Raw genomic sequence first — 26,098 nt, 5'->3', positions numbered from 1 at the left:
ATCTTTGTGCTTTATCAGTGCATGTGTATTAACTATGCAACTTTGAGAGGTAGCTCTACTTCAGGGGTAGTAGATCATGAGAAGTAAAAGGTTTTGGCATAATATATAAGGGCTTTTCTAGGAAAAGGATTAATGATAAATATTAACGTTCTGGAAATTAAGACAGTCTACACAATTTATGATCTTATGATGTAGCTGACTGTCCTGCAGTAAAGTACCAGACTGCATTAAGCAGGATATTGATATTTGGTCTGTGCATTCATTTCAAATAAATGGTGGCCAATGAGTAGGTGCAAGAGACTTTAATCGATATTCAGTTGATATCACTTTCATGTGCTGCCTTACATATGATTCTCATGAACAGAAGGGCTCTCAGTCACTGAACTAGGTTCTCACCAGCAAGTTGAAGCCTGTTACTGGGTTAAGAGGCCTATACCCACCTTCGTCCCTCTCCTGTGTTATGCTCCTATGGTACCTTGAAGCTTTCCTCAAACTTCAGCTCATCCCCACTTACCACCTTCTTGCTCCTTAATTTCCTACAGCAAATGAAAATCCCATCGATGATGATGCCTAGCACTAGGGAGATAAAGGTTCCTGTAATTGAAGTGGAAGATCTAGCAGAAATTACATTTTTAGTTAAATAAACCAAATACCTCTAGATACTTGATAATTTAGAAAATCTACTAATTTAAGCTATCGAAAGGATTTATTCTCGTGATATTTCTGTGTAGACTTGGTTGATTTGCATCCTTCTGTTTTTTTTGTCAGGATCTGAATGAGCGTTGGAAGTCACTGCAACAACTGGCTGAGGAGCGCAGCCAGATCTTGGGAAGTGCACATGAGGTACAGAGATTCCATAGGTGAGTAGCTGTGTTAGATTAATAGAATTGAAAAGTGGAATTCTGCTTTATTTGCATTCTTTCTTTAACTGCAACTCTTTTTAATAATTCAATTCAATTTAGTAAGATTGGCTTGACAATTATTTCTGTACAGGTTCAAGGTTCAAAGTAAAATTTATTATCTGAGTACATACACGTCACCACATGCAACCCTGAGATTCTTTTTCCTGTGGGCAGAGCATAGGAAACAACAAACTGTTGAAATGCAACTATAAATAAATAGCAATAAATAACAAGAGCATGAAATAATAAGTTAGAGTCAGTAAAGTGAGATCATTTGTTGTGGAGCATCTCAATAGATAAGTGTAATTATCCTCTTTTGTTCAAGAGCCTGATGGCTTGAGGGGTAGTAACTGTTCTTGAACCTGGTGGTGTGAGTCCTGAGGCTCTTGTACCTTTCTGCTTGATGGCAGCAATGAGAAAAGAGCATGGCCTGGGTGGTGAGGATCTTTGATAATAGATGCTGCTTTCCTACATCAGCATTTCATATGGATGTGCTTAATGGTTGGGAGTGCTTTGGCCATTATGTACTGGGCTGAATATGTTACCTTTTGTAAGATTTTCCACTCAAAGGCATTGGTGTTTCCATACCAGGCAGTAATGCAGCCAGTCAATATACTTTCCACTATACATCTATAGAAGTTTGTCAAGGTTTTTGTTGTCATGCCAAATCTCTGCAGCCTTCTAAGGAAGTAGAGACATTTGTCATGCTTTCTTTGCCATTAGATTCATATGCTGGATCCAGGACAGGTCCTCTGAGATAGTGACACCTGGCAACCTGGCAAGTTACTAACCCTCTTCACCTCTGATCCTCCGATGAGGACTGACTCATGGACCTCTGGTTCCCTCTCCTGAAGTCTACAGTTAGTTTTTTGACCTTGCTGACACTGAATGAGAGGTGGTTGTTATGACACCACTCAGCCAAATTTTCAATCTCCCTCCAATATGCTGATTCATCACCACCTTTGATATGGCTCACAACAGTGGTGTCACTGGCAAACTTGAATATGGTGTTGGAGTTGTACTTAGCCACACAGTCATAGGTAAGTCATTAATTGTGGTTTAAAATATTTATATTATTATTGTGCAGAGATGCTGATGAAACCAAGGAATGGATTGAAGAGAAAAACCAAGCTCTGAACACAGATAATTATGGACATGACCTAGCAAGCGTACAGGCTCTGCAGCGTAAACATGAAGGATTTGAACGGGACCTTGCTGCTCTGGGCGATAAAGTAAGCTATAATTTTGCTCTGTAAAACATTTAACAGTCTTTAATTCTTTTGCAAAGTAGTTTGCTCTGTCATACTCTGTGATGGGCTTATTTGGCAAAATTGATTTAATTGCCTGAACATCTAGGATGCATTTAGCTGAGCAATTTATAACTATATGTCTTGAAGGTGTATGTGCTTTGCAAGGTTAAAAGTTTTCAAAATTGCATGAATTTAATTATGACCTCAGTTAAAATCAAATTAACTCCATACTGGAATCTTCTTTACATAACTTCAGCCAGTTGTCCAGTTAGGATTCTATAGAAATAATGAATCAGCTAAAACAAATGGATTTCTTATGGCACCATTGAGAACAGAAGATAAAAACCCATGCCAGATCAGTATGATTCCTCATTACCCTTTTGTGTACACCAAGAAAATCAATGATACATTAGCATATGCCATGTAGAAAAGTTAGGGAGGGGGTCATGACGGGTGCAACATGGTAATAGGGTATATTATCTCCAATATAGTCTTAAGTTCAGAGAAAATGGGTATTTACTAATTCATACAATGGCAGAGATGCACCTGATGTATTGAATGCTGGTCCGAAATCTCTCTTTAATTCCATGTTACCTGACTGAATTTTAATTGTTGTATATAGGTGAATTCCCTGGGAGAAACTGCAAACAGATTGATTCAGTCTCATCCAGAATCAGTTGAAGATGTCCAAGAAAAATGCACAGAACTAAATCAGGCCTGGACTAACCTGGTGGAGCGTGCTGACCAGCGTAAAGGAAAATTGAATGACTCTCATGACCTGCAGCGTTTCTTGAGTGATTTCAGGTACCAGTCACTCTTGCCTTTCCCTGTAAAGTACAAATTGAGGATTATTTTGTTACTTGTTACCAGTGCATAGATGTATGAGGGAACTACAACTCGACTTCCAAACTGCATCATGCCACAGATTTCCCTTTTCTGCTGCTTAGTATTTACATATTGCCGCCAGGAGTTTCCCAGGTACCATCTCTGACTAAAAATAATGATTTTGCACTAAAAACAGTTTGTATCTATTTTTTTAGAGAAAAGGTCAAGCACAAAATGTTGAGTCTCCAGAAAGCAGTACAAATCATTTTATTTTTAGAAACAATAATAGTCGACTTAGCCCCACAAACCTACTCATCCCGTAAGTGAGATGACTGATGTGTGACCCAACTTCAGATATCTGTCTTTGCTGCTTGCCTCTAAATATCCTTAGATTAATAAAAAGCTGTTGATTTCAGAATTGAAGCCTAGCATCAATTGTCTTTTGTGGAAGAGTTTCAACTTGTTTGGTAATGTTATCTGAAAGGAATTTATTTTTTAAAATGACCTGCTTTATTTGATGCTAGATCCCCCAACAAATGATAAATGGGTTTCTTTCTGTGTACTTTATTTGTTCCCCTTACTACTCTTGAAAATCTTGATCATGTCTGTCTTAACCTTATAGATTAAAAAGAATGTCAGTTTGTGTAATTTCCTTTGAGTAAAGTACTGTTGGAGGTTTTGGTTATCCCACTGAATTACTGTTTTCCCAGAGACCTTATGTCCTGGATAAATGGAATTAGAGGATTGGTTTCTTCAGAGGAACTCGCCAAGGATGTAACAGGAGCAGAAGCCCTTTTGGAGAGACACCAGGTGATTTAAAAAAAATCTAACCTGATTCTTTTCCCTAAATTGTGGCAATCATTGGAAATATTTTTATTCTATTATTCAAAACAAGAGTTTAATTCTGAATGTCCACCTTTTAGCCAAAGAATAAATGCATTAATTAGTGCATGGTGACTTTTTATTGGGTTTTAAACCAGATTTGGAAATTGACCAATGCTGCTTCTGAATGAAATACTACTTCAGATACTGGTTCTGAATGAAAATGTTTAAAAATATATCATCAGTGATTTGCTTGCCATTCTGAGTTTTTGTTCAACACAGACGTGTTGGAAGCAGCATTACCTTAGTGTCTTGTAAATGTGTCTAGAATTATTCTCAATCTTATGAACTTCACAAACACTAATGTCATAGTTTAAATGTTAATGTGAGGGAATATGTTGTATTGCAAAGGTACCAACTTGTAACCCATTCTGAATATTCAATAAGATGTAGTAAAAGCTATTCTTTTCCCTACATTTGGTGATTTTTTTTTTTCCAAACCACATCTATAGTAATACTTTTGGGAGAAATATCCAATCATGATTTGCTAATGTGTCTTGATTGTTCATTCCTTTCTTAAAGGAAGTTCTATATTGTTGCACTCATTGGATGCTGAGTGTACTTAATACAAGTTTCAATACACATTGTTATTTTGGTGGATAGAAAATCAGATTTGAAATTGGTGATTTCAACCTCTATTTTTTTCCCCCCTAGTGGGCAGCAGGAATGCTGCTTGGGGAAATGCAAACTATGAAACCGTATTATATAGGTAATATCTACTTTTAACTGTGTTTATTTCTCACTCTTCTCTTAACCCTTGTTACAGGAACATCGTACTGAGATTGATGCTAGGGCAGGCACATTCCAAGCATTTGAACAGTTTGGACATCAGCTCCTGGCTCGTGGACATTATGCTTGCCCTGAAATTAGGGAGAAGTTGGATATCCTGGAGCGTGAGCGTGCAGATTTGGAGAAAGCCTGGATCCAGCGCAGAATGATGTTGGATCAATGTCTGGAGTTGCAGGTATTGAGACTGCAGCATATTTTCACAGAATTACCTTGTAGCTGATGGGTAAATTTGTGCTTTTGCTACTGTGGTGTGGCTAAGATTTCATTTGAATTTTGCTAGTGAAGGCAAAAAAAAAAGGTGAATCCTTTGATGAAGGCTCTTGGCTTGAAACTTCAACTATTTATTCTTTTCCATCAGTGCTGCCTGACCTGCTGAGTTCCGCCTGCATTTTGTGTGTGTTGCCCTGAAGCTTTTGATTGTTGTAGATTTAGCACCAAGTGCACTGCTTCTCACTGCACTGAAGTATGATGTAATCTGTGCCATTGCATCATCTAGTTGGAGAAGATTAATCAGTTTGTACGGTAAACTTATTGCTTAGATTAATCAGTTTGTACAGTTTATATTCATCCATTTTAATAGGATTGTTTTTATTAATGGAATTCATTGATGAATATGACTGCTGCATTATTAAAAAGTAATGCAAAAGGGACACCTGTGATGAGGGTAATAGAAAGTGGAATTTCAATTGAGGATTTGAAGTTTTATCAAGGAGCAAAGCAAAAACTTGATTACAAATGTGAGTGAATGTTCAGTCAAGCTGATGACCAATTATGAAATGTGTTACTCAGCTTCTCTATTGAATGCATTCAGAAATTCTTTTATTATTCACCACACTGGAAGATGGTATTGGTCACAGTTGGTATGGAAGCGTATTGTTTCCATTTTATCTGTTTCCACCATTTTTCCCTAGGGTGAATTTTTGTTTCCTGGTTATTGACTCTGTAATGTTTACTGAATTTGTATCTTCTGAATCAGAATCAGGTTTATTATCACTGGCATGTGACATGAAATTTGTTAACTTAGCTGCAGCAGTTTAATACAGTACATAATCTAGCAGAGAATTAAAAAACATAAAATAAAAAAGTAATAAATAAACAAGTAAATCAACAATGTATATTGAATAGATTTTTAAAAAAATGCAAAAACAGAAAAGAAAAGTGAGGTAGTGTCCAAAGATCAATGCTCATTTAGGAATCAGATGGCAGAGGGGAAGAAGCTGTTCCTGAATCACTGAGTGTGTGCCTTCAGGCTTCTGTACCTCCTACCTGATGATAACAGTGAGAAAAGGGCATGCCCTGGGTGCTGAAGGTCCTTAATAATGGACGCTGCCTTTCTGAGACACCGCTCCCTAAAGATGTCCTAGGTACTTTGTAGGCTAGTGCCCAAGCTGGAGCTGACTAGATTTTAAAACTTCTGTAGCTTCTTTCGGTCTTGTGCAGTAGCCCCTCCATACCAGACAGTGATACAGCCTGTCAGAATGCTCCCCATGGTACAACTATAAAAGTTTTTGAGTGTATTTGTTGACATGTCAAATTTCTTCAAACTCCTAATAAAGTATAGCCGCTGTCTTGCCTTCTTTATAGCTACATTGATATATTGGGACCAGGTTAGATCCTTGGAGATGTTGATACCCAGGAACTTGAATCTGCTCACTCTCTCCACTTCTGATCCCTCTGAGGATTGGTATGTGTTCTTTCGTCTTGCCCTTCCTGAAGTCTACAATCAGCTCTTTCGTCTTACTGACGTTGAGTGCCAGGTTGTTGCTGCGGCACCACTCCACTAGTTGGCATATCTCACTCTTGTACGCCCTCTCATCATCACCTGAGATTCTACCAACAATGGTTGTATCATCAGCAAATTTATAGATAGTATTTGAGCTACACCTAGCCACACAATCATGTGTATAGAGAGAGTAGAGCAGTGGGCTAAGCACCCCTGAGGTGCGCCTTGTCCTCTAGTAGTTTGTTTAGTGCTTGAGTTAAATATTTTCTCTTAATGCCTGAACTTTTGTATAATTTTCTATATAAAATTATGAGGGGTATAGATAGTGTAAATGCCAGCAGGCTTTTTCCATTGAGTTTGAGTGAAAGGTGAGATGTTTAAGAGGAACATGAGGGGAAACTTCCCTCAGAGGTTTGCGAGAGTGTGGAATGAACTGCCAGCACAAATTGGTATATGTGAGCTCAATTTCAATGTTTTAAGAGAAGTTTGATAGGTACATGGATATTAGGGATATGTAGGGCTATGGTCCTAGTACAAGTCAATGGGAATAGGCAGTTTAAATTTTTTCAGCATGGACTAGATGGGCCAAAGGGCCTGTTTTTGTGCTGTACTACTTTATTGGTTTTTCTAGCCCAAACTTTAATTACAATCACTTTAATTACTGCCAGCAGAATAAGCAATTAGATTTTTTTTTGATGTTTAAAAACAAGCAAAGCTGGAGTCATTTCAGGACGTACATGATGTATTTGGAAATGGAAATGCCTTCAGACCTGCACTTTTACAATAACCGATTTTATCCATCATCCTATGACAATTAAAAAGTATTGAAGACTGTGTGCACATGAGAATTCGTCAAAAGCATTTATGAATTTGTATCTCCAGAAATAATATTGTGATATTCAAGTTCTCTTGGATAATCTCATCGTATCTGTACTCCCAACTGAGAAGGGAGCTTGGGTTGGAGAATTGGTGACACAGTTTTGGAACCCTTTCTCTGACCCTAGTTTGCTGTGTTTATTTTTTTGCTTTTCTATGAAATGCTCCCCTTAAAGTTCTCTTCTCCTTTTGGTAGTTGTTTAACCGTGACTGTGAACAGGCTGAGAATTGGATGGCAGCTCGTGAGGCGTTCTTGGCCAGTGATGACAAAGGTGATTCCCTGGACAGTGTGGAAGCCCTTATCAAGAAGCACGAAGATTTCGATAAAGCTATTACTGTGCAGGTAATATGAGAAAATAAATCCTAATCATGACAATTTATCTAATTAATTTGCAGTTACTTGGCCTAATAAATTGGAACCAGTATAAGGTTTAAACTTTGTTTAAAGCATGATATCTGAACAGAAACACATTGGCTAGAAATTACATTATATTTTCAAACATTGGTCAAGCATTGTTCTTGATAATTAGAAAAGAATGAGGCCTTTTCTCCAGAGCTTAAATGAATCTCACTTGGAATCAGCAGATAGAAGGAGAGAAGCTGTTTTCCCTGCGTTCAGAGCTGCGAGTCATGGCCTCAAATTAAGGGACAGGCCTCATTGGGATAAGGACTATTTGCTTAGAGAGTGATGAATACTTAAAATCCTCTGTTCCAGGGTCTTGTGGACACTTATTTGCCATAGTTATTTAAAGCAGAAATAGGTCCATTTCTGGATACTAAGTGAATTGAGCTATACAGAGATAGAGCAGGGAAATGTAGTTGAGAGAGATTAGGTACATAGTTGTTGAATGGCAGAATGGTTTTGAAGGTCAGATGACTTATTCCTGTTTTATTGACTTTTCCTGGTTCTGTTGATGACTGTAATGATTCTTCAGATAGAAATATTATTAGCTCAGAGAATTTGGGCTAGTTTGATAATTCACAGGCTGTACCTTCATATCAATACAGTGACACCCAGTGGTTAGAACTGGATTCATCCTTAGTAAGACTATTTGCCTTTGACAGTTCTGTCCGTGCACTCATTTTTAATGAGAATAGTTTGGGTATTTAGCATGAAGCCTTTGTAATTGTGATCTGCAGATCCAAATGTATCTCGATATTGTGATGTAAAATTTAAACGTCTTTAGGCAATAGAAGGTAAAAATATCCTTTTTCAAATCACTAGCCATCAGTAACTAAACACAACAAATTAGTAAATTTAAAAAATGAGTGGAAATAGAGTTATGATGCTTGGGCCACTTGGCCTACAAGAGAAAAAGTTGTCGTTAATAGCAGAAAATATGATTTCAGAATCCGGTTTCAATTTGCAGTCAATATTGCACATAAATCTTGTGGCTTGTTTTCATTGTCAAAGTAAAGGTGATAGTATTGTTGGATAACCATACAAGTTCTGGTCAGTAGTATGTGGCCAAGTGTGGATCGGGGGAAGTTCACAGCTGAAAGCTGCCAAAAAATTTGGCTCATTCTTCTTTTCTCTGCTTGGGATAGGAGGAGAAAATTGCAGCATTGCAAGCCTTTGCTGATCAATTGATTGGTTCTGAACATTATGCAAAGGGAGATATTTCAAAACGTCGCAATGAGGTATTAGACAGGTAAGTGATTCAAACAATTTCAGCTGTCTGTAGTAAGTTCCTTAGAGAAACTTGAAATTGTTTACTCCATTGTATTTGCATTGATACTGTCACAGATAGGCATGTGGTTCAGCTTGATCTATAAGTAATGCATCTGAACAGTATTGCTAAATCATAAGCAAACCTGAATGCAAGAATCACACAAAGGGTACATTTCCAATCATAGCAGAGCCAAATAGTGCTTCCTCCTGAAGGAAACAGTTTTTGATTTTTTTTTTAACTTGGTCACCAACAATCTTGAGAGATATATTGTCTTAAATGGTCCACCTCTGTGCTTTAGTAGCTTGGTCTCAATAAATGCAGTATCTTATCCATATTTTCTCCTTGTAAACTCCATCATCTCCAAAAGTACTTCTGCTCTTCATCCATGGTTTTGTTTTTCTTGCTATCACCACACAGAGAGGCTGTTGCCTCTCAGCCACTGAAGTAGCTCCACCAACTTCAGTGGTTAATCTGATTATAACCCACTTTGTCCAATCTCTCATCAAAAGTCATCCTCCCCTTTGCAGGCATCAGCCTAGTAATCATTTGAACTGGTTCCCGTGCATTTGCATCCTTAGAATAAGGAAGTAAAGTACACAAATGTGGTCTCATCAGTTTCCCCAGATAACTAAAGCACATTGCCCTCCATTTGTATTCGTCTTCCCTCATAAATAGTAACATTCTCTAATTGCTTGCTATACCTACATGCTTTTTATTTGCACCAGGTTTTTATTTTAGGCACTAAGTCACCATTATTTGTTTATGCTCATCTTTGAAATAGCAAAAAAAAGTTTTTTGCATAAAGAAACTGTAAAGCCTTCAAAAGACAAGTGTTTGATGTCTTTTGCCATAATTATTACCGTAAAATGTCTTGATAGGTGGCGCCGCCTGAAAGCTCAGATGATTGAGAAAAGATCAAAGCTTGGGGAATCACAGACCCTTCAACAATTTAGCCGGGATGTAGATGAAATTGAGGCCTGGATCAGTGAGAAGCTTCAGACTGCAACTGATGAATCTTATAAAGATCCCACTAATATTCAGGTAACTAAAATGATGGTTTCTCTTTATCCTGAACCCAAGCTTTTAAGTTGGTATTCCCTGATAAAAGGACAAACTACTTGTTTAGACACGTTTGGTACTACTGTACCAAAGGAGCAACTAAGATATGTGTAAGAACTGCCTGGACTATCTGTCATTTCACCCTTCAAAACCAAACAAGAAACTACTACCACTTTGTGGGAAAGTTTCTTGGTCTCTGGCCGATACCTGCTAATCTTCACAGACTTAATGCTTGAAAGCACTCTCTGCTCAGAGCACTGATAGCTGACCTACTTGTTTGCAGCAAATCTTTTGAACTGAGAACCTTTTGGCTCGTTTGTGTTATGTGAACAGAAATTTAAATTGAGCCCGTTTCTCTAACCATTCAATATTGATGTAATCTTTTTTTCTTAATCTGTTTTTAGCTATCCAAACTGCTGGTAAGTGATTAGTGGCTTTTGTCTAACTCAGGTTTATGTCTCGTCTTTATTTAAGTACATTATTTGTTAGATTGTGTTTTATAAACTTTTTTTTCATTTACTGCTTGCAGCTTTACTGAGTGTCTTGTCTTTAAATTGACACATATGTAGTATTAACGTTGCTTTTGGCAATGATGTCCATTCGTATGTCTTTGGTATAAAGGCTACTGCTGACTTTCAATCAGCTGGCATTCAGTTTTAAATTAACACTAAAGAAATTCAGTCAATGAATGTCTTTGTTGCTAGGAACTGTTGATTGGCTATGTTAGTGTGTAGTCTTTGTCAGTGTTCACCTTATTACTCTCTCCTAATCATGATTTCCTCTGAGACCTTATAACTGTTGCAATGTTGAGTTTACCTTATTTTTTGAGATAAAAATTGAACTTTGACAATAAAAACTGTTAACAGCATTGTTAGCATCTACTCCAACGTGAGTTTATTTGGCCTTCGCAAATTATGAAAATAATTTAAAATTCTAACGTATTTGAAATGCACTGTAATTGTGAAGTAGGAACATTGCATAATTCTAAAGGAAGAAACCATTTTTGATGTCCTTCCAGAATAAGTTGCACCAGTTTAAAACCACTACAGAATACTTCTGTAGTAGATGGTGTGATGAAAGGCCTCAGAAGGAATTTTTGAATCCTGACTTTTTGTGTGGTGACTGTTGCTTTACTCTTCCACAGAGCAAACACCAGAAGCATCAAGCATTTGAAGCAGAGCTTCATGCCAATGCTGATCGAATCCGTGGGGTCATTGACATGGGGAAATCACTGATCGATCGAGGGGCTTGTGCTGGTAGTGAAGATGCGGTCCAGGTAATTGCAGAAATCAAGTGACTTGAAAAAAATGAGACCCCAGAGTTAACTTTGACTTCTACATTATCACTAGATGCATAATAAAGATAATTGCTCTTCAGTTTCTTGAGAAGGAGAAGATTGGTGTGGTCGGGTGTGAAAGGCAGAATTTCTATTTTTTCCTGCAAAAAACAGGCTTGTACTTAACATTCCAATCACATAATATAACACTATCTTTAAACAGCAGCAATCTAAAATATGGTGCCCAATATTCTTTTGGTCAATATTCTGCTGCTGCCTCCTGACATGGGTGGGTCCTCACACTGAGGTATTTTTTAATGTGCTGCATCTTTTTGTTGCTACAATGGAAATCATTAAAAGAGGGATCAAAGGAAAATCAAAGTAATTACACAATACTATTGGATTTGTTACATTCTAAATCTGCTGGTACATTTGAGGTGGCCTATTTCAGGTTCTGAATTTTGGAATGTTCAGTCTTAGTTTAGATTCAGTTTTATGCCAGCAGAACTATTTGGGCATCTAACCTCAAAATGTTATGTACTGTGCTGATTGTATGTAAACCTTTTAATCACATGAGAATACATTTATGAAGGGTATCATGAATATTGTAAGCTAAGTTGCTGTTTCTTATGTATTGGGGGGGAATGGAAACACGTTGTGAACATACTTTTCACTTGAAATACTAATTGTCCACATTGTTGTTCATTGTGTACATGCAGATAGGTGTGAGGGTGTTTATTCACACAGTGTGTTATCAACAGATTAAGATTATTCTCTGTGGCAGGATTACCTAGTCGCTGATTTAAACTGGTTGAATGCCCTCCTGTCTAATAGGCTCGTTTGGAAACTCTCGGTAACCAATGGGGAGATTTGGTGCAGAAATCAGCAGAAAAAAGTCAGAAGCTAAAAGAAGCTAATAAACAGCAGAATTTCAACACTGGAATCAAAGACTTTGATTTCTGGCTGTCTGAAGTAAGTGAATTTATGCAATATTCTCCATATTTTAAAATTTTGACCTTTGGAGAACTTCATTTCATTAGTTTTGCTTATGGCTGCAATTCTTCGTATATCAAAATAATCTTGCTAGCAAAGTACATACTGTGACTCGGAAGATTTCAGATCTACTTGGGGATGGAGAATCGAGATTTGGATGTTTTGGAGATGCAGTTGGCTGTGGAGGGTATTGTGAAATATACATCATGGCATCTAATGGTGGAAGGACATGTAAGACATTTACAGCAAAGTGAGATTGGCACAAGAGATTTTTTTTTAATTATCTCATGGGACAGAGGAATCTATGTACTACATAGTTATCGAAGTTTGAGTCAGATTTAAATTGTACATAAATGGGTCACCAAGTCTCCCAAGGAAGACTACTGCATTCCGTCCATTCTGTTCATAGACCACGCACGGGTAAAAACATTTTGCAGTAGTAAAATTACAATAAGCCGGTGCATGTCCTGTTGCCCCTATGCTTTGGCTTCTCTTGTGCATTGAAAGCCAACAACATTTTACAACCTTTATATTGATTAGTTTGAGGAGAAAAAAAAATCCAGGTCTCAACATCCTTCCCATGTTCGGCAGTTTGTGTCAAGGAACAACTTAAGAGTAATTGCTGCATCCCTGACTGGAAATGTGGGGTTAAAGTAATAAAAGCAGCTGCCCTCATGTTTTTGTCAAGTTAGAATCTACATAAGAGTGTAGGCACACTGAATACCATTGTTTTATCTGTGTGTTGCCACGAAAAAGGTATCAGTGGCTTCAGTACCAAAGACATGGGTTTCTATCCAGCCAAAGCATTTTTTTAAAATGTGTATGCAGCTTGACAAATTTTAATGCTGTGCTGAGTTGAGAGCCAGAGTTCCTGCTTGAATGGTACTTGTGCCACTGAGGACCTCAGTCCTGTTCTTAGACCAGTGTATTAAGTATGTGAGTCTTAGTCTTGGTCCAACTGTGATTAGTATAAGCCCAGACAATAAAAGAGTACAACTTGGTAACATGCCTTAGATATAAGAATGGGATAATCTTTTGTCATATCAAGACTGATTTGCATACACAACCTTCAATGTACTTCTGTACTTTGTGACATTAATAGGTAATGACACGACATGCTGTTAAACATGAAACATTGCAGATGCTGGAAATCCACAGCAACGCACGCACACACTCACTCTCTCTCTCTCTCTCTCTCTCTCTCTCTCTCTCTCTCTCTCTCTCTCTCTTTCTCTATAGAAATGAATAGTCATCAAGCCTCTTTTCCATAGGTGCTGCCTGACCTGTTGAGTTTCTCCAGCATTTTGTACATGTTGCTTGAATTGCCAGTATCTGCAGATTTTCTCTTGTTTCTGTTGCACTTTTGGTCACTTTATGTATTCTTATTAGCAATAAAGTTTGAAACCAATATCTAAAATGTACTTTGATTAATAGACCTAACCTGTAAAGTGAAAGGTCTTAAGAAAACAAATCCACATTTGTTTCATCGTTGAATTTATGGATGATAATTTAGCAGTGCTGTGTTTAATATGTATCTGTTCAGTTGGAACTTGTATTGCTAACATCCTTGTATCGGTCACTTGAGATGTTTATACCACTTTATTAAAATCAAGTTCAAGTTTATTGTCATTCAACCATATATATGTATACAGCCAAACGCAGCAATGTTCCTTGGGCCAAGGTGCACAACACAATACATATAACTCGTGCTCAACATATTAAGTAAATCTACAAATAAATTAACAAATAATAAAATATATTCCAGAAGATTGACATTTAGCCTAGGTACATTTATGACACAGGTTTAAAAAGTAAACAGTATAATGTTACTGGTGCTTCATATGTAATGAGATCTAGGTGGTAGCAGAGAATTTAGTAGGAAGAAGCTGTTTCCTATCCTAACAGTGAGGATCTGTTGTAAAAAAAAAATTGTTATAATTTTAAAAACTTGACACCGAGTCATATTTTGTGTTATTAATTTACAGGTGGAAGCTCTACTGGCCTCTGAGGACTATGGGAAGGATCTGGCATCTGTAAATAACCTCCTGAAGAAACATCAGCTTCTTGAAGCTGACATTAGTGCACATGAGGTAATGATGAACAATATGCTCTAAGGAAGTCAGGCTATAATTACAAATAAGAATAATTGGTTTGCTGCCTGAGACTATTAACATTGAGCAGAATCACAGGTGTAAAACTTTTAATGGATCATTTGGGGTTATAATCCCCTGAGAATATGGTAGTTAAGCTTCCTTCTCTGAACTATTGATTACATATTTGGATGGAAAAACATGTTTTATGTTGTAGTCATAAATTATCAAAAATATAAATAATGCTTCTGGCTTGGAGTGCATAGAATCAGCTGCTGGTTCATTAGAAGAGTTGTCTAAACATTTTTCCTTTAGTCCTTTTTAGTCATTTTTACTTACCTGAAACATTTAAAAATTCATAATGCATGTTATTGCAGTATGAACACATACTAGTTTGGCCAAACTAGCGTGTGCTCACACTGGACAGTTTATTGAAAGCCTAAATGTGTTTTAGAATCCAGCTAGCTACATTGCAGAAATGATTCAGTGTGATAATATCACAGGCACATTTTTCTAAATGGTTTCATTACTGGTTGTCTTAGGACCGTCTGAAAGACTTGAATCTTCAGGCTGATAGCCTTATGTCGAGTGATGCCTTTGACACCACCCAGGTGAAGGATAAACGCACAGCAGTGAACAGTCGCTTTCAAAAAATCAAAAATATGGCTGCAGCTCGTCGCGCTAAGCTGAATGAATCACATAGACTTCACCAGTTTTTCCGTGACTTGGATGATGAAGAATCGTGGATAAAGTGAGTGGAAGAGGGCACTTGAATGCTGTAGAAGTGACAGCATTTTATTAAAATTGTATTAAGCAAATCAATTGTGTTCAGCCATAATTAATTGAACGTGCAGTTGAACCTGAAATCTTACATCTAGTTAGTTGGGAATCCATCATTATGTGGAACTGATGTGAGATTTCCTTTTTATTTGAAAAGAGAGAAGAAACTGCTTGTGAGTTCTGAAGATTATGGGCGGGATCTGACTGGAGTGCAGAACTTGAGGAAGAAACATAAACGCCTGGAAGCAGAACTGGCTGCACATGACCCAGCAATCCAGGTCTGAATAACAAATTGACCTAGCTAGCACATATTGCCAAAGATGACAACTTGAAAGGATCTGGTTTGTTATAATATTTGTTGTAATATTATAATATTTAAATGTTACAATATTTGCAAATGCACCATTGTACCAAATTAAAGATTGATAAGTCCTGGATGTACAACAACTATATTCCTTAATCCATTTCCCTACATTGGTTCTGTAAATTGTGGACTATCCTGAATCAGAATCATAATATGCAATTGTAGAGAAATTGCTCTTTCAAGAGCAATTCATTAGTTCCACTCCCCGGTTACTTATTTTGAGTATTTTTCCCAATCAGGTTTTTTGAACATTACTTACTAATGGATCTGTATCCATGATTCTATTAGCTTTTAACTTCCATCATGCCAAATTTTTACCTCTGCTAATAACCTTTTTGAAGTGGTTTCTTATTTACTTGTTTTGGGTAGCCAGTCATGGGAGCCTAACATGGAGTTACTTTGGCAGTGGGCTACCTTGATGTATGGTATTTGGGCCATTGCTTTCATGTATGATTTTTGCAAAATCTTAAGGGATTTACCATAAAGTTAAAATATTCCTCCCCTGACATTTAAGTGATGGTAAAGTGGAACACAATGCACAGATTGGCTGTTTTTCGCAAAGCAGAGTATTAAAAACATGTAAACCGTAACATGTATCAACACAAGCACTTACTAAGTTTTTAAATAATCACAAATGTCAAAATTTCCAATGATGTGTTGTCACAAAATCTTTCATACCAGCTTAATGCTTTCTAAACTAAATCAGTCCTCAAGCCCGTAGCTATACAATGTGAACTGATACTGTCCAAATCCTGTTTCCAGTTAAATGCTCTAAAATGTTGTTGTTATACTAGCTTTCCATTTCTTGAGAGTGCTACAAGGAAAACTTCTCAATGTTATCGACTTTTGCTTTTTCTTCTAAATTGGGTAATTAAACTTGGGAATAGGTGGAAAGTCTATCTGTCATTAAAACTAATTCCTGGATGGGATGTTCATGGTGGCTGTTCTTTCACCATAGTCTGTACTGGAGACAGGGAAGAAGCTGTCGGACGACAATACCATTGGAAAGGATGAAATTCAGCAGAGACTTTCGCAGTTTGTGGCACACTGGAAGGAATTGAAGGAATTTGCTGCTGCTCGGTATGTCAGCTTTTGAGGGCTGAGTTTTTGTTATGATAATACTCTTGATCTATTGTGGTTAGAGGTGGTGCATGGAAGAAACAAAGTGTATGAATTGCAGCAAGCTCAATTGATATCTGCGGATAGAATGAACAGATGTTTGTCTCAGACCAGGTTATACAAATAGCTTCTAGCTGGAGGTTATTAAATGTGTAAGAAAAAAAAAGTGGGGGGGATCCAGTCTGGTAAGACAAATGAGAGGTGCATTGAAACAATAGCAAAGCATGTAGACAAATCAAATCAGAGGAATATTCAGTAAGAATATGTATTTTACTTTTAAATTGGAAAATGTCTCGTGGTGATTCCAATTAATGACAAATATATGCTTCATTCTCCTTCCTGTTCCTTTCTCAATCAATAAAAAGTTAGTTAATTTTCTTCATCCTTATGGATCTAGCTTGAAGTATTAATCTCTTCTCTGCAGAAGCTGTTTGTAGAAATTTCTGTTTCTGCTTCAGATTTCCCAAATTGTTTTTTTTCTCCTTAAGGTGGTGATTATTTCACCTGTATTCAAACTTCCAGTAAGCCAACTTAAGATGAGTGTCTTGGGATATTTGGTCAGACATTTGTGAAAAGACGCCTTTGATTCAGTTTTTAAAATGTTTACATTAATAAAGCTGGTCAAAGAATTGCTTGCTCTTCCTGTTTCATCAGAAAAACCTTCATTTTTCTAGGGCATTGAGTTAAGGACCTCCACTGCTGGGAGTATTAGAAATGGTGTGTATTTTCCATGCTCAAGTTTGAAATGTAGAACCTTAATTTGCACTTTCTAAGTAGGTTCTTCCCTTTTCAGTAGAATAATGGGCACATGTTTCAAGGTTTGTGAGTAAGCCAGTTGAAATTGACCAACAAATGAACTCTTGCTGGGTCTTCAATTTCAAGACTAAGGTCACCAAAACCTTAGATTATCTAAACGATCCCTGAAGTCTCTTCATATTGTCAGTTTAAAACAAAAATGAAAAGAAAATCTGAAGTAGGAACAAGAAAAAAAAGACTAATGATGGCATAGGATGGTCTTTTATGGTCCTGTATTCACTGGAGTTAGATGAATGAAAAAGAATTTCAATGAAACCTATGGAATATTGAAAGGTCTGGGTAGAGTGGAAGTGGAGAGGATGTTTCCTTTTGTGGGCAAGTCTAGGACCAGAGGGCACAGCCTCAGAATTGAGGGGTGTCCATTTGGAACAGAAGTGTGGAGGAATTTCTTTAGCCAGATGGTAGTGAATATGTGGAATTCATTGCCACAGATGGCTGCAAGTCCAAGTTATTGAATATATTTAAAGCGGAGCTTGATAAGTTATTGATTAGTCAGGGCATCAGAGGTTGTGGAGAGAAGGCAGGAGATTGGCATTGAGAGGGATAATAAATCAGCCATAATGGAATGGTGAAGCAGACTCTAGACCAAATGGCCTAATTCTGCTCTCATGTCAAATAGTCTTACGTTCCAAGTAACACACACAATATGCTGGTGGAATGCAGCAGACCAGGCAGCATCTATAGGGAGAAGCACTGTCGACGTTTTGGGCCAAGACCCTTCGTCAGGACCTTCAGGCCCGAAACGACGACAGTGCTTCTCCCTATAGATACTGCCTGACCTGCTGTGTTCCACCAGCATTGTGTGTGTGTTGCTTGAATTTCCAGCATCTGCAGATTTCCTTGTGTTTATGTTCCAAGTGCTTTATATAGTGTGCCCACTAAGGTAATGCAAAAACCAAGTACAGCAAGTTCCCATTAATAATATAAATGCTAGATAATCTGTTTCATGGATTTGAAGACAAAAAGCTAGAGACGCTTGGGTGGGCTGGCGTCATTAGTGGAAAGAGGAACAATTAACATTTTGGATCAATTGCCTTTCACTTGTGTTTGATGGCAGTGATTTGAAGCACTTTTTAACTAACACACTTGTTTTGCAGAGGACAGCGTCTGGAAGAATCCTTGGAATATCAGCAGTTTGTGGCAAATGTTGAGGAAGAGGAAGCATGGATCAATGAGAAGTTGAACTTGGTGGCGAGTGAGGATTACGGAGATACACTTGCTGCAGTGCAGGTCAGTATCTTGTGACCTGCCAGTTTACTTAGTTGTTAAAACTTGCACAGCATCTGATGTAAATGTTAAGATAAGCCTCTTCATGTTGTCAGTGTAACCAGTTTCAGTTTTGTTCTGATGAGACAGGCATAATGGTGAATCTGAAATGCTTATGTTGTTATTACCACTGACTTTCTGAGGCTCACATGTACTAGGGCTTCTGGCAATACTAGTCCAGTCCACTATTGCCGCAAGCCCAGAACTTGTGATCGGTGCTGAAATGAAGATGTTTCCTGCTTACTGGATTAAAAAGTTCTCCACAAAGATTGCTATCTGTATGGTGAGAACTTGCCTTTTTCTGCACTTCCTGTTCCCAGGGTATACCTGGCTTTGAAGAGCATGTTAAGCTATTGTACTATCCAGATTCACAAAGAATTCTCACAGATTCTCACAGGAAACAATGTTTCAAGTAACCTTTTAGACATTCTCAGCCAGTTGAGTTTTCTATTTTTCGTTGCCTCTTCCAGTATTAATCTTAATAGTCCTGACAGTTGGTAGTTTCTACCAGTTGTCTATGTTTATGCTGGCCATCTCCATATCTCACTTGTAGTGAGATACTATATCCAGCAGGGTGTGACCCAGTAACCAGTCCCCTGTACAGCGTTACTTGGGAATGTGGGCATCATCCATCCAAAGAATGTGGCCAATCCACTGCCAATGTGTTTTGGCTCTCGAGTATACGTTGACAGCCTTGGCATCCAGGCTTCTAGGTCATAATCTTGCCCTGTCTGACAAGCATCAGAGACCTTGAGGATGGATGGATTTTCACATGCCTTACAGATGTTTAAACTTGCTTCAATACAGTAGATGATCAAACTAAGGACACATCTTTGATAATCTTACTGTTTGGTGTTTTCAGTCAAGTTGTTGATTCATGCTCTCTAAATAAAAGCTGCAACTTTGAAAATGGCTGCATTAATTTCGACATCAAGTGACAGATTAAAAGATTGTGGGTTTTGTATATAAAACTGTCAATAATACATTATAAGGGTTAAGTAAAGGTGATGGTGATTGTGGCAGTACTTATGACCCATGATACTCATTTTTCTTACGGTAATCTTTGACCAGAACTCTTTACAGACCTAGAAGAGTGTGTTTTCAGTAGTTTGTATCCCCATTTTTGCCAAGGAATGGCTTTGAATGTGGTAAAAGTTAATGTCTCTGGAGCTTAGATTTTGTGTTTTCCCTCTTGCAGCATTGCAAATGTACTAATGCTGAACATCTCCAGTGTCTTCTGTATTTATCGCAGACTTGTAATTTTATTTATTTCCATTTTTCAGGGGTTGCTGAAAAAACATGAAGCATTTGAAACTGATTTCACGGTTCACCGTGATCGAGTGCATGATGTTTGTGCAAGTGGTGAGGAATTGGTAAAGAAGGTAAGAGTTTTTAAATTTACTTGAACCTGTTTTCTATAGCGTCTTATTATGTAGATTTTTTGTTTGATTTTTAGCTACATATGTGGAAGACCCACATTTTCTGTCCTTGGGTCTGTTGAATTTTCTTTTCTGCTGAACCACTTGAAACTGTGAAGCTTTTGAACAAATGCTCTACACCATTTATTAACTACATAACAGTATTGAGGACTTTATTCCTCTCGTTCTTCACTGTTCGGTATTAAATACTCCTCAGTTCAAAGATCGAATTGATTATACAAGGTGTTTAAATATCTTGTGTTTATTTCATTGAGTACTTGTATATATTTGACTTTTACAAAATATTTGTCAATATGGTGATCTCTGCTGTAGTTGTAATCTATACTGAAGCTGTTTGCTGTTACCTGCAGAACAATCATTACGTTGAGAATATTACAGCAAAGATGAAGGGATTGCAAGCAAAGGTATCAGAGTTGGAGAAGGCAGCTGCTCAGAGGAAAGCAAAGTTGGATGAGAATTCTGCGTTCTTGCAGTTTAATTGGAAGGCAGATGTGGTTGAGTCGTGGATAGGTAAGCCTATGTATAGTAATGAATTTGCGGGCCATTAAAAGTTAGTTGGTGAGCCCTAAGTGAATAAAGGGGCAGCACAGTAGTGTAGCAGTTAGCATACAACTGTTACAGAGTCAGTGACCCGCGTTCAATACCGCCTATAATGTGTTTGTACCTTCTCCCCGTGAACCACGTGGGATTCCTCCGGGTGATCCTGTTTCCTCCCACGTTCCAAAGACATACTGTTACGGTTAGTGAGTTGTGGGCAGGCTATACTGCTTCCGAACGTATGGTGACACCAGCACAGTCTTTGCTGATTTGATTTGATACAAAGAATGCTTTTCACAGTATGTTTCAATATTTCGATGTGCATGTGACAAATGAAGCTAATCTTTTAAATAAAATTGTTTTATTTATTAGGAAATTAAACTGTTAAATGGTAAACATTATTCTTAGGTGTTGTTGCTATTCCCAACTACACCTGGCAACTCTTTCCAGATTCCTACTACCCTTTTAGGAATTTTCCCTTCATATCCCCTTTAAACCTCCACCCACTCAACTTAAACAATGTTATCTAGATTTAGGTTCCCCTAGTATGGGAAAGAGACACTGGTTCTTTCTCTAATTTTATATAACTTTTATCATGACACCTCTTGTCCTCCCTCACTCCAGGGAATGTGAGACCAGGATATCCATTTCATCTTGTAACTCAGGCTCTTCAATCCAGGAGGCCTTCTTATGAAATTTCTCTGCACCCTCTCCAGCTTAGTCACATTCTTCCTAGAGGGTGGCAACCAGAACGGCACTCAATGCTCCAAGAGCAGCCTAACCAACATATAACTCTAATGTGATATCCCAACTTTTATACTTAGTGTCTTGGTTGATGAAGGCAAGCATGCTATGAGGAAGGTGCTTTCAGAAAATGTGTATTTGTACCCCAAAGTCTCTCTGTTCAACAACACCCTTCCCTCCCAGGGCATGTAATTCACTGTGTATATTTTGCCTTAGTTTAATTTCTCAAAATGTATTAGCACTTCTCTGAGCATCCTCTACCTACAACACCAAGCTAATTTTGTATTTAGTATACTAGTCTACTCTGGATCCCATGTATTCTACCCTTCTAGAGCTACCTACCATGCAGGATCTTATCAAAGCTTTGCTAAAGACTACGTAGATATCTACTGTCCTGCCCTCCTCAATCCTTTTGGTCTTCTCTGCAGAAAGAAAACTCAATGAAAATTGTGAGACATTTTTAAAAAAAATAACGATGACTGATTTTTGAGTTTGATAAAATCAGTCTCTAGGAATCTACTCAACCCAAGTACCAATTGCCTTAGAATGCTGATTCCTTAATGTCATCTGAAGTGAGTTACTCAGATTATTAGTGATTTCACGTATGTTAGAATTACTTTACTTTAAAAGGGTTAGAGTTCTAATGTAATCCAAAGACCTTTAAGTAAAATGTAGGAATTGTTATTCAGTTTTACCTGGAAGCTACATTCAATTTGTTAAAATAGCAGTTAATTTTTAATTGTTATTGTACAACATTTCTCTTGCCACCCTTTGAGGGCTGGGGGAGCAGGTGAATGGTTTTAAGTGTTTACAACTTGACATGCCATGCCCAATTCTTAGTACAAGCAGTGAAGATGTCTTAAGGCTTTTACAAAATAAACATTTGAGTACAGGTTTCAAAACGAATTATTATTTGTCCTCTTCAAGCCTGAGCATTGAATATTAGCAAACTATTGCTGCATTAAACTTGATTCCATATTTGTTGAAATATTAAAATATGAAAATGCAGAAAGGTAGTAGCCAAGTAACATTTCTCTTTCCCTAGCTTCAGAACTAGTGTTTCTGCTAAAACTGACTGTGCTAGCAGTCAATAGCAGACAGCAGATAAAGCTTCATGAACATAAAGAAGAGAGGGTGTTTAGAAAGTGTACTCCATAGCTTAGAATCCAGGCAGCAGAATGCATTGCCATCTTGGAGATATTAAAATTTGGAAAAGAGTAAGCACTTAGCTAATGTCATGTGAAATATTGTTTACTATATTTTTCTTCTGTTTTCCCCTTCCTTAGGTGAGAAGGAAAACAGTCTGAAGACAGATGATTATGGGCGTGATCTCTCCTCTGTACAAACGTTGCTCACTAAACAGGTATTTCTCTTTACCCCCACCCCAGTGATGATCAATTACAAGTGGTTAATTAAATTTTTGTCTTTCTGGGTTCCAGACCATTTTTTGGGTTGAGGGTGTGGGATGGCAGGAGGAGATAGGAAATGTAGAGTAAAGAAGAGTTTTCTGTGGTTTTGTACGAAGATGGGTATCAAGGAAATTTAAATTAGCCTTTTGCAAATAAAAAGGCAAATTTAAAATTTAATGATTTTATTATCCAAATAAGAAGAAAATGTGTGTAACACTCAGCAGGTCAGACAACATGTGGAAAGACAACCAGTTAGCATTTCAGGGTGAGTGAGTGTTTTTCTTTTTATTGCAGATTTCTAGAAGTTTTTTTAATTTGATTTTTTTTATTATATCTTGATCCTCGTAAGTAAGCTTGAAATATTCTATCTATTCCATGTTAAGATTTTATAGGATCATTTTTACTGTGTTGCCATGATTGCATGAAAATCCATTACAGGGGGTCACCTTATTCCTTGTGAATAATTTATAAAAAGGCAGAATAAATTTTAGAAGAAGTAAAGAATCTCAGGATATTGGGAAGAGAGTGAGGAGTAGGTTCAAAAGAGTGATCATATGATCATATGACCTACCCATGATCTGGCAAAGATATCATCTTTTATCTCACTGATTTACTACGAGGCAAGGCAGTCTTATGCTGAATTGTCGTAGTGATGAATTTGTGTATGACGTTGTATCATAAGCAACATTGTGATAGTGACCTGGTTATTTTTTTGTTCAGTAAATTTGAGAGTTAAACTTTGATGAATATGCTATATAGAATTCACTGCTGTTTCAATTGTGAATGGAAATTTGATTCTGCATGATGAGAGCAATGTCTCGACTGAAAATGGAACGTCCAACAGTACTGAAATAAATTGTCCGCTGAGATTCTGTGCTCTAATTTTGAGAATGAGATACAACCCCTACTCTTCGCACTCAGAGACAAGACTGCTACCCACTATAGGTGAAACCATTCTAATTATTTTTCCATGTTTTTGTTGGAATCACCTAAAAACAAAAAGGGGTGTACTTGAAAAACTTTCCTGATGTTGTCAGTTGAATTGGCCATTAAGAAGGTAAGTTTGGCTAACAAAAGGCATCGTGTTCTTCCCTTTTTGATTGCAATCTTAACCAACCACAATCCATATAAGCATATAAATTTGTTAAGCTAGATTCTTTCAGTGCCTTGTTCCTCCATAGATGTTGATAACAGTGGATAAACCACTAGCCTTAACTTCATTAGAAAAGGGTAGGTATAATTATTTTTTTTTGTCTTTCACAGGAAACATTTGACGCTGGGCTACAGGCTTTCCAACAGGAGGGGATTGCTAACATTACAGCTCTAAAGGATCAGTTACTGGCAGCCAAACACATTCAGTCCAAAGCTATTGAAGCACGTCATGCTTCATTAATGAAAAGATGGAATCAGCTGTTGGCCAATTCAGCTGAAAGAAAGAAGAAACTGCTTGAAGCCCAGGAGCATTACAGAAAAGTAAAATTCTTTGTGTATAAATACTATAAAGGGTCTAGGTAGAGGAAATTCTGTCTTCCCTAGCTGAAGGATTAAAGACGAGGGACAGAGCTTTGCAGTTATTGGTAGAAGGTTGGGAAGGTCATTGAGAAAACTGTTTTCCACTGGAAGCTGATGGAGGTGTAGGACTCTACCTGAATGAATGGTTCAGGCAGTAATTGTTGCGAAGATTTGAAATAAGTGTCTGGATGGGTACTTGAAGAGCAATGGCACAAATCAAATGCTGGACCAAAGGGAGATTGGTTTGGGATAGCTCTCTTCTGATTTGCATTGACACAGTTGATCAATATCTTACTGCCTGTTATGCCACTGCTGTTTAGGGCAGATATGAAGGTCCTCATTCGCTGTCTGTGTAGAAGGATTCTTCAGTAGTGGTTTTGTAACAACTGTTTTTTGACCAGTCGGTGTTGTTAGCTCTGAGCTGAACCCCTGAACCTGGAGGACCAGTTGACCATTTTTAATCTGGCCTCTGCCCTTTGACCTGTTTGGCATAGGTGACCCTACCAAGAGCCAGAGCTTAAATCCCTGACTCCAGCCAACATAGCTCTCTGGGTCACTGAGGCACGCAAGCCTCCAAAACCTACAGCAAGGTGGTGGTGCTCTTGGAGGTGATCATAATCCTTTTGCCACAAATTTTCCCTTATGTTAAGTAGGTCTTGTATTTTTGTGTGGTTTGAAATCGGAGCAATCTGTATGTTTACTATCTAAAGAGCTTGTGTACTGACATTCCTGCATACTGGAGCGGAAACAAACCTCTGGAGGAACTCAGCAGGTTGAGCAGCATCTGTAAGGGAGGGAGGAAAGAACTGTTGATGTTTTGGGTCCAGATCCTGCTCCGGGACTGATACATACTGTTTCTTTTCCACAGCTTGAGGATCTCTTCCTGACCTTTGCAAAGAAAGCTTCAGCTTTTAACAGTTGGTTTGAGAATGCAGAGGAGGACCTCACAGATCCAGTGCGATGCAACTCTCTGGAGGAGATAAAAGCCTTGCGTGAGGCTCATGAGGCTTTCCGCTCATCTCTGAGCTCAGCTCAGACTGACTTCAACCAACTGGCTGAGCTTGATCGTCAGATCAAGAGTTACCGGATGTTTTCTAATCCCTACACCTGGTTTACTATGGAAGCACTGGAGGAAACGTGGAGAAACTTGCAGAAAATCATAAAAGTGAGCAATTTTCTTTAAAATATAATGGAAGGGAAAAAGATCAGGGAATAGGGCTGGTATAGACCACTTGGATTCTTTTGAACCTAGAGATGCTGAAGATGTTCTATAGGTCAGTTGTGGAGAGCGCCCTCTTCTTTGTGGTGGCGTGTTGGGGAGGAAGCATTAAGAAGAGGGACGCCTCACGTCTTAATAAGCTGGTAAGGAAGGCAGGCTCTGTCGTGGGCAAAGTACTGGAGAGTTTAACATCGGTAGCTGAGCGAAGGGCGCTGAGTAGGCTACGGTCAATTATGGAAAACTCTGAACATCCTCTACATAGCACCATCCAGAGACAGAGAAGCAGTTTCAGCGACAGGTTACTATCGATGCAATGCTCCTCAGACAGGATGAAGAGGTCAATACTCCCCAATGCCATTAGGCTTTACAATTCAACCGCCAGGACTTAAGAACTTTTTAAAAGCTATTATTAATGCTTTTGGAGATAGTGATTTAGATGCATATCATTTTTTACTGAGTTAAGTATTGTATGTAATTAGTTTTGCTACAACAAGTGTATGGGACATTGGAAAAAAAGTTGAATTTCTCCATGGGGATGAATAAAGTATCTATCTA

General features: G+C 37.9%; 1 protein-coding gene across 4 annotated transcripts in view; it reads left to right on the top strand.

Annotated features, from left to right (window-relative positions):
* The window catches only part of sptan1 (spectrin alpha, non-erythrocytic 1), a 121,564-nt gene that overhangs the window by 79,239 nt on the left and 16,227 nt on the right, over positions 1-26,098 (top strand). For 3 of the 4 annotated variants that reach the window (XM_073052380.1, XM_073052381.1, XM_073052379.1), the window contains 21 exons: positions 769-860; positions 1,990-2,134; positions 2,775-2,956; positions 3,688-3,787; positions 4,626-4,823; positions 7,444-7,590; positions 8,796-8,899; positions 9,799-9,961; positions 10,384-10,398; positions 11,124-11,255; positions 12,090-12,227; positions 14,234-14,338; positions 14,881-15,089; positions 15,276-15,396; positions 16,441-16,562; positions 18,515-18,647; positions 19,967-20,065; positions 20,473-20,632; positions 22,690-22,766; positions 24,076-24,285; positions 25,193-25,489. In XM_073052380.1, coding sequence (XP_072908481.1) covers positions 769-860; positions 1,990-2,134; positions 2,775-2,956; positions 3,688-3,787; positions 4,626-4,823; positions 7,444-7,590; positions 8,796-8,899; positions 9,799-9,961; positions 10,384-10,398; positions 11,124-11,255; positions 12,090-12,227; positions 14,234-14,338; positions 14,881-15,089; positions 15,276-15,396; positions 16,441-16,562; positions 18,515-18,647; positions 19,967-20,065; positions 20,473-20,632; positions 22,690-22,766; positions 24,076-24,285; positions 25,193-25,489 — 2,949 coding nt within the window. The remainder of the gene's footprint in view (positions 1-768; positions 861-1,989; positions 2,135-2,774; positions 2,957-3,687; positions 3,788-4,625; positions 4,824-7,443; positions 7,591-8,795; positions 8,900-9,798; positions 9,962-10,383; positions 10,399-11,123; positions 11,256-12,089; positions 12,228-14,233; positions 14,339-14,880; positions 15,090-15,275; positions 15,397-16,440; positions 16,563-18,514; positions 18,648-19,966; positions 20,066-20,472; positions 20,633-22,689; positions 22,767-24,075; positions 24,286-25,192; positions 25,490-26,098) is intronic. The other variant, XM_073052382.1, reaches the window with a different exon arrangement.

The sequence above is a fragment of the Hemitrygon akajei genome, chromosome 7, assembly GCF_048418815.1.
Source record: "Hemitrygon akajei chromosome 7, sHemAka1.3, whole genome shotgun sequence".
Classification (NCBI taxonomy): Eukaryota; Metazoa; Chordata; class Chondrichthyes; order Myliobatiformes; family Dasyatidae; genus Hemitrygon; species Hemitrygon akajei.
The sequence above is the reverse complement of the archived record's forward strand: the minus strand, read 5'-3'. Positions and strand labels throughout refer to the sequence as shown.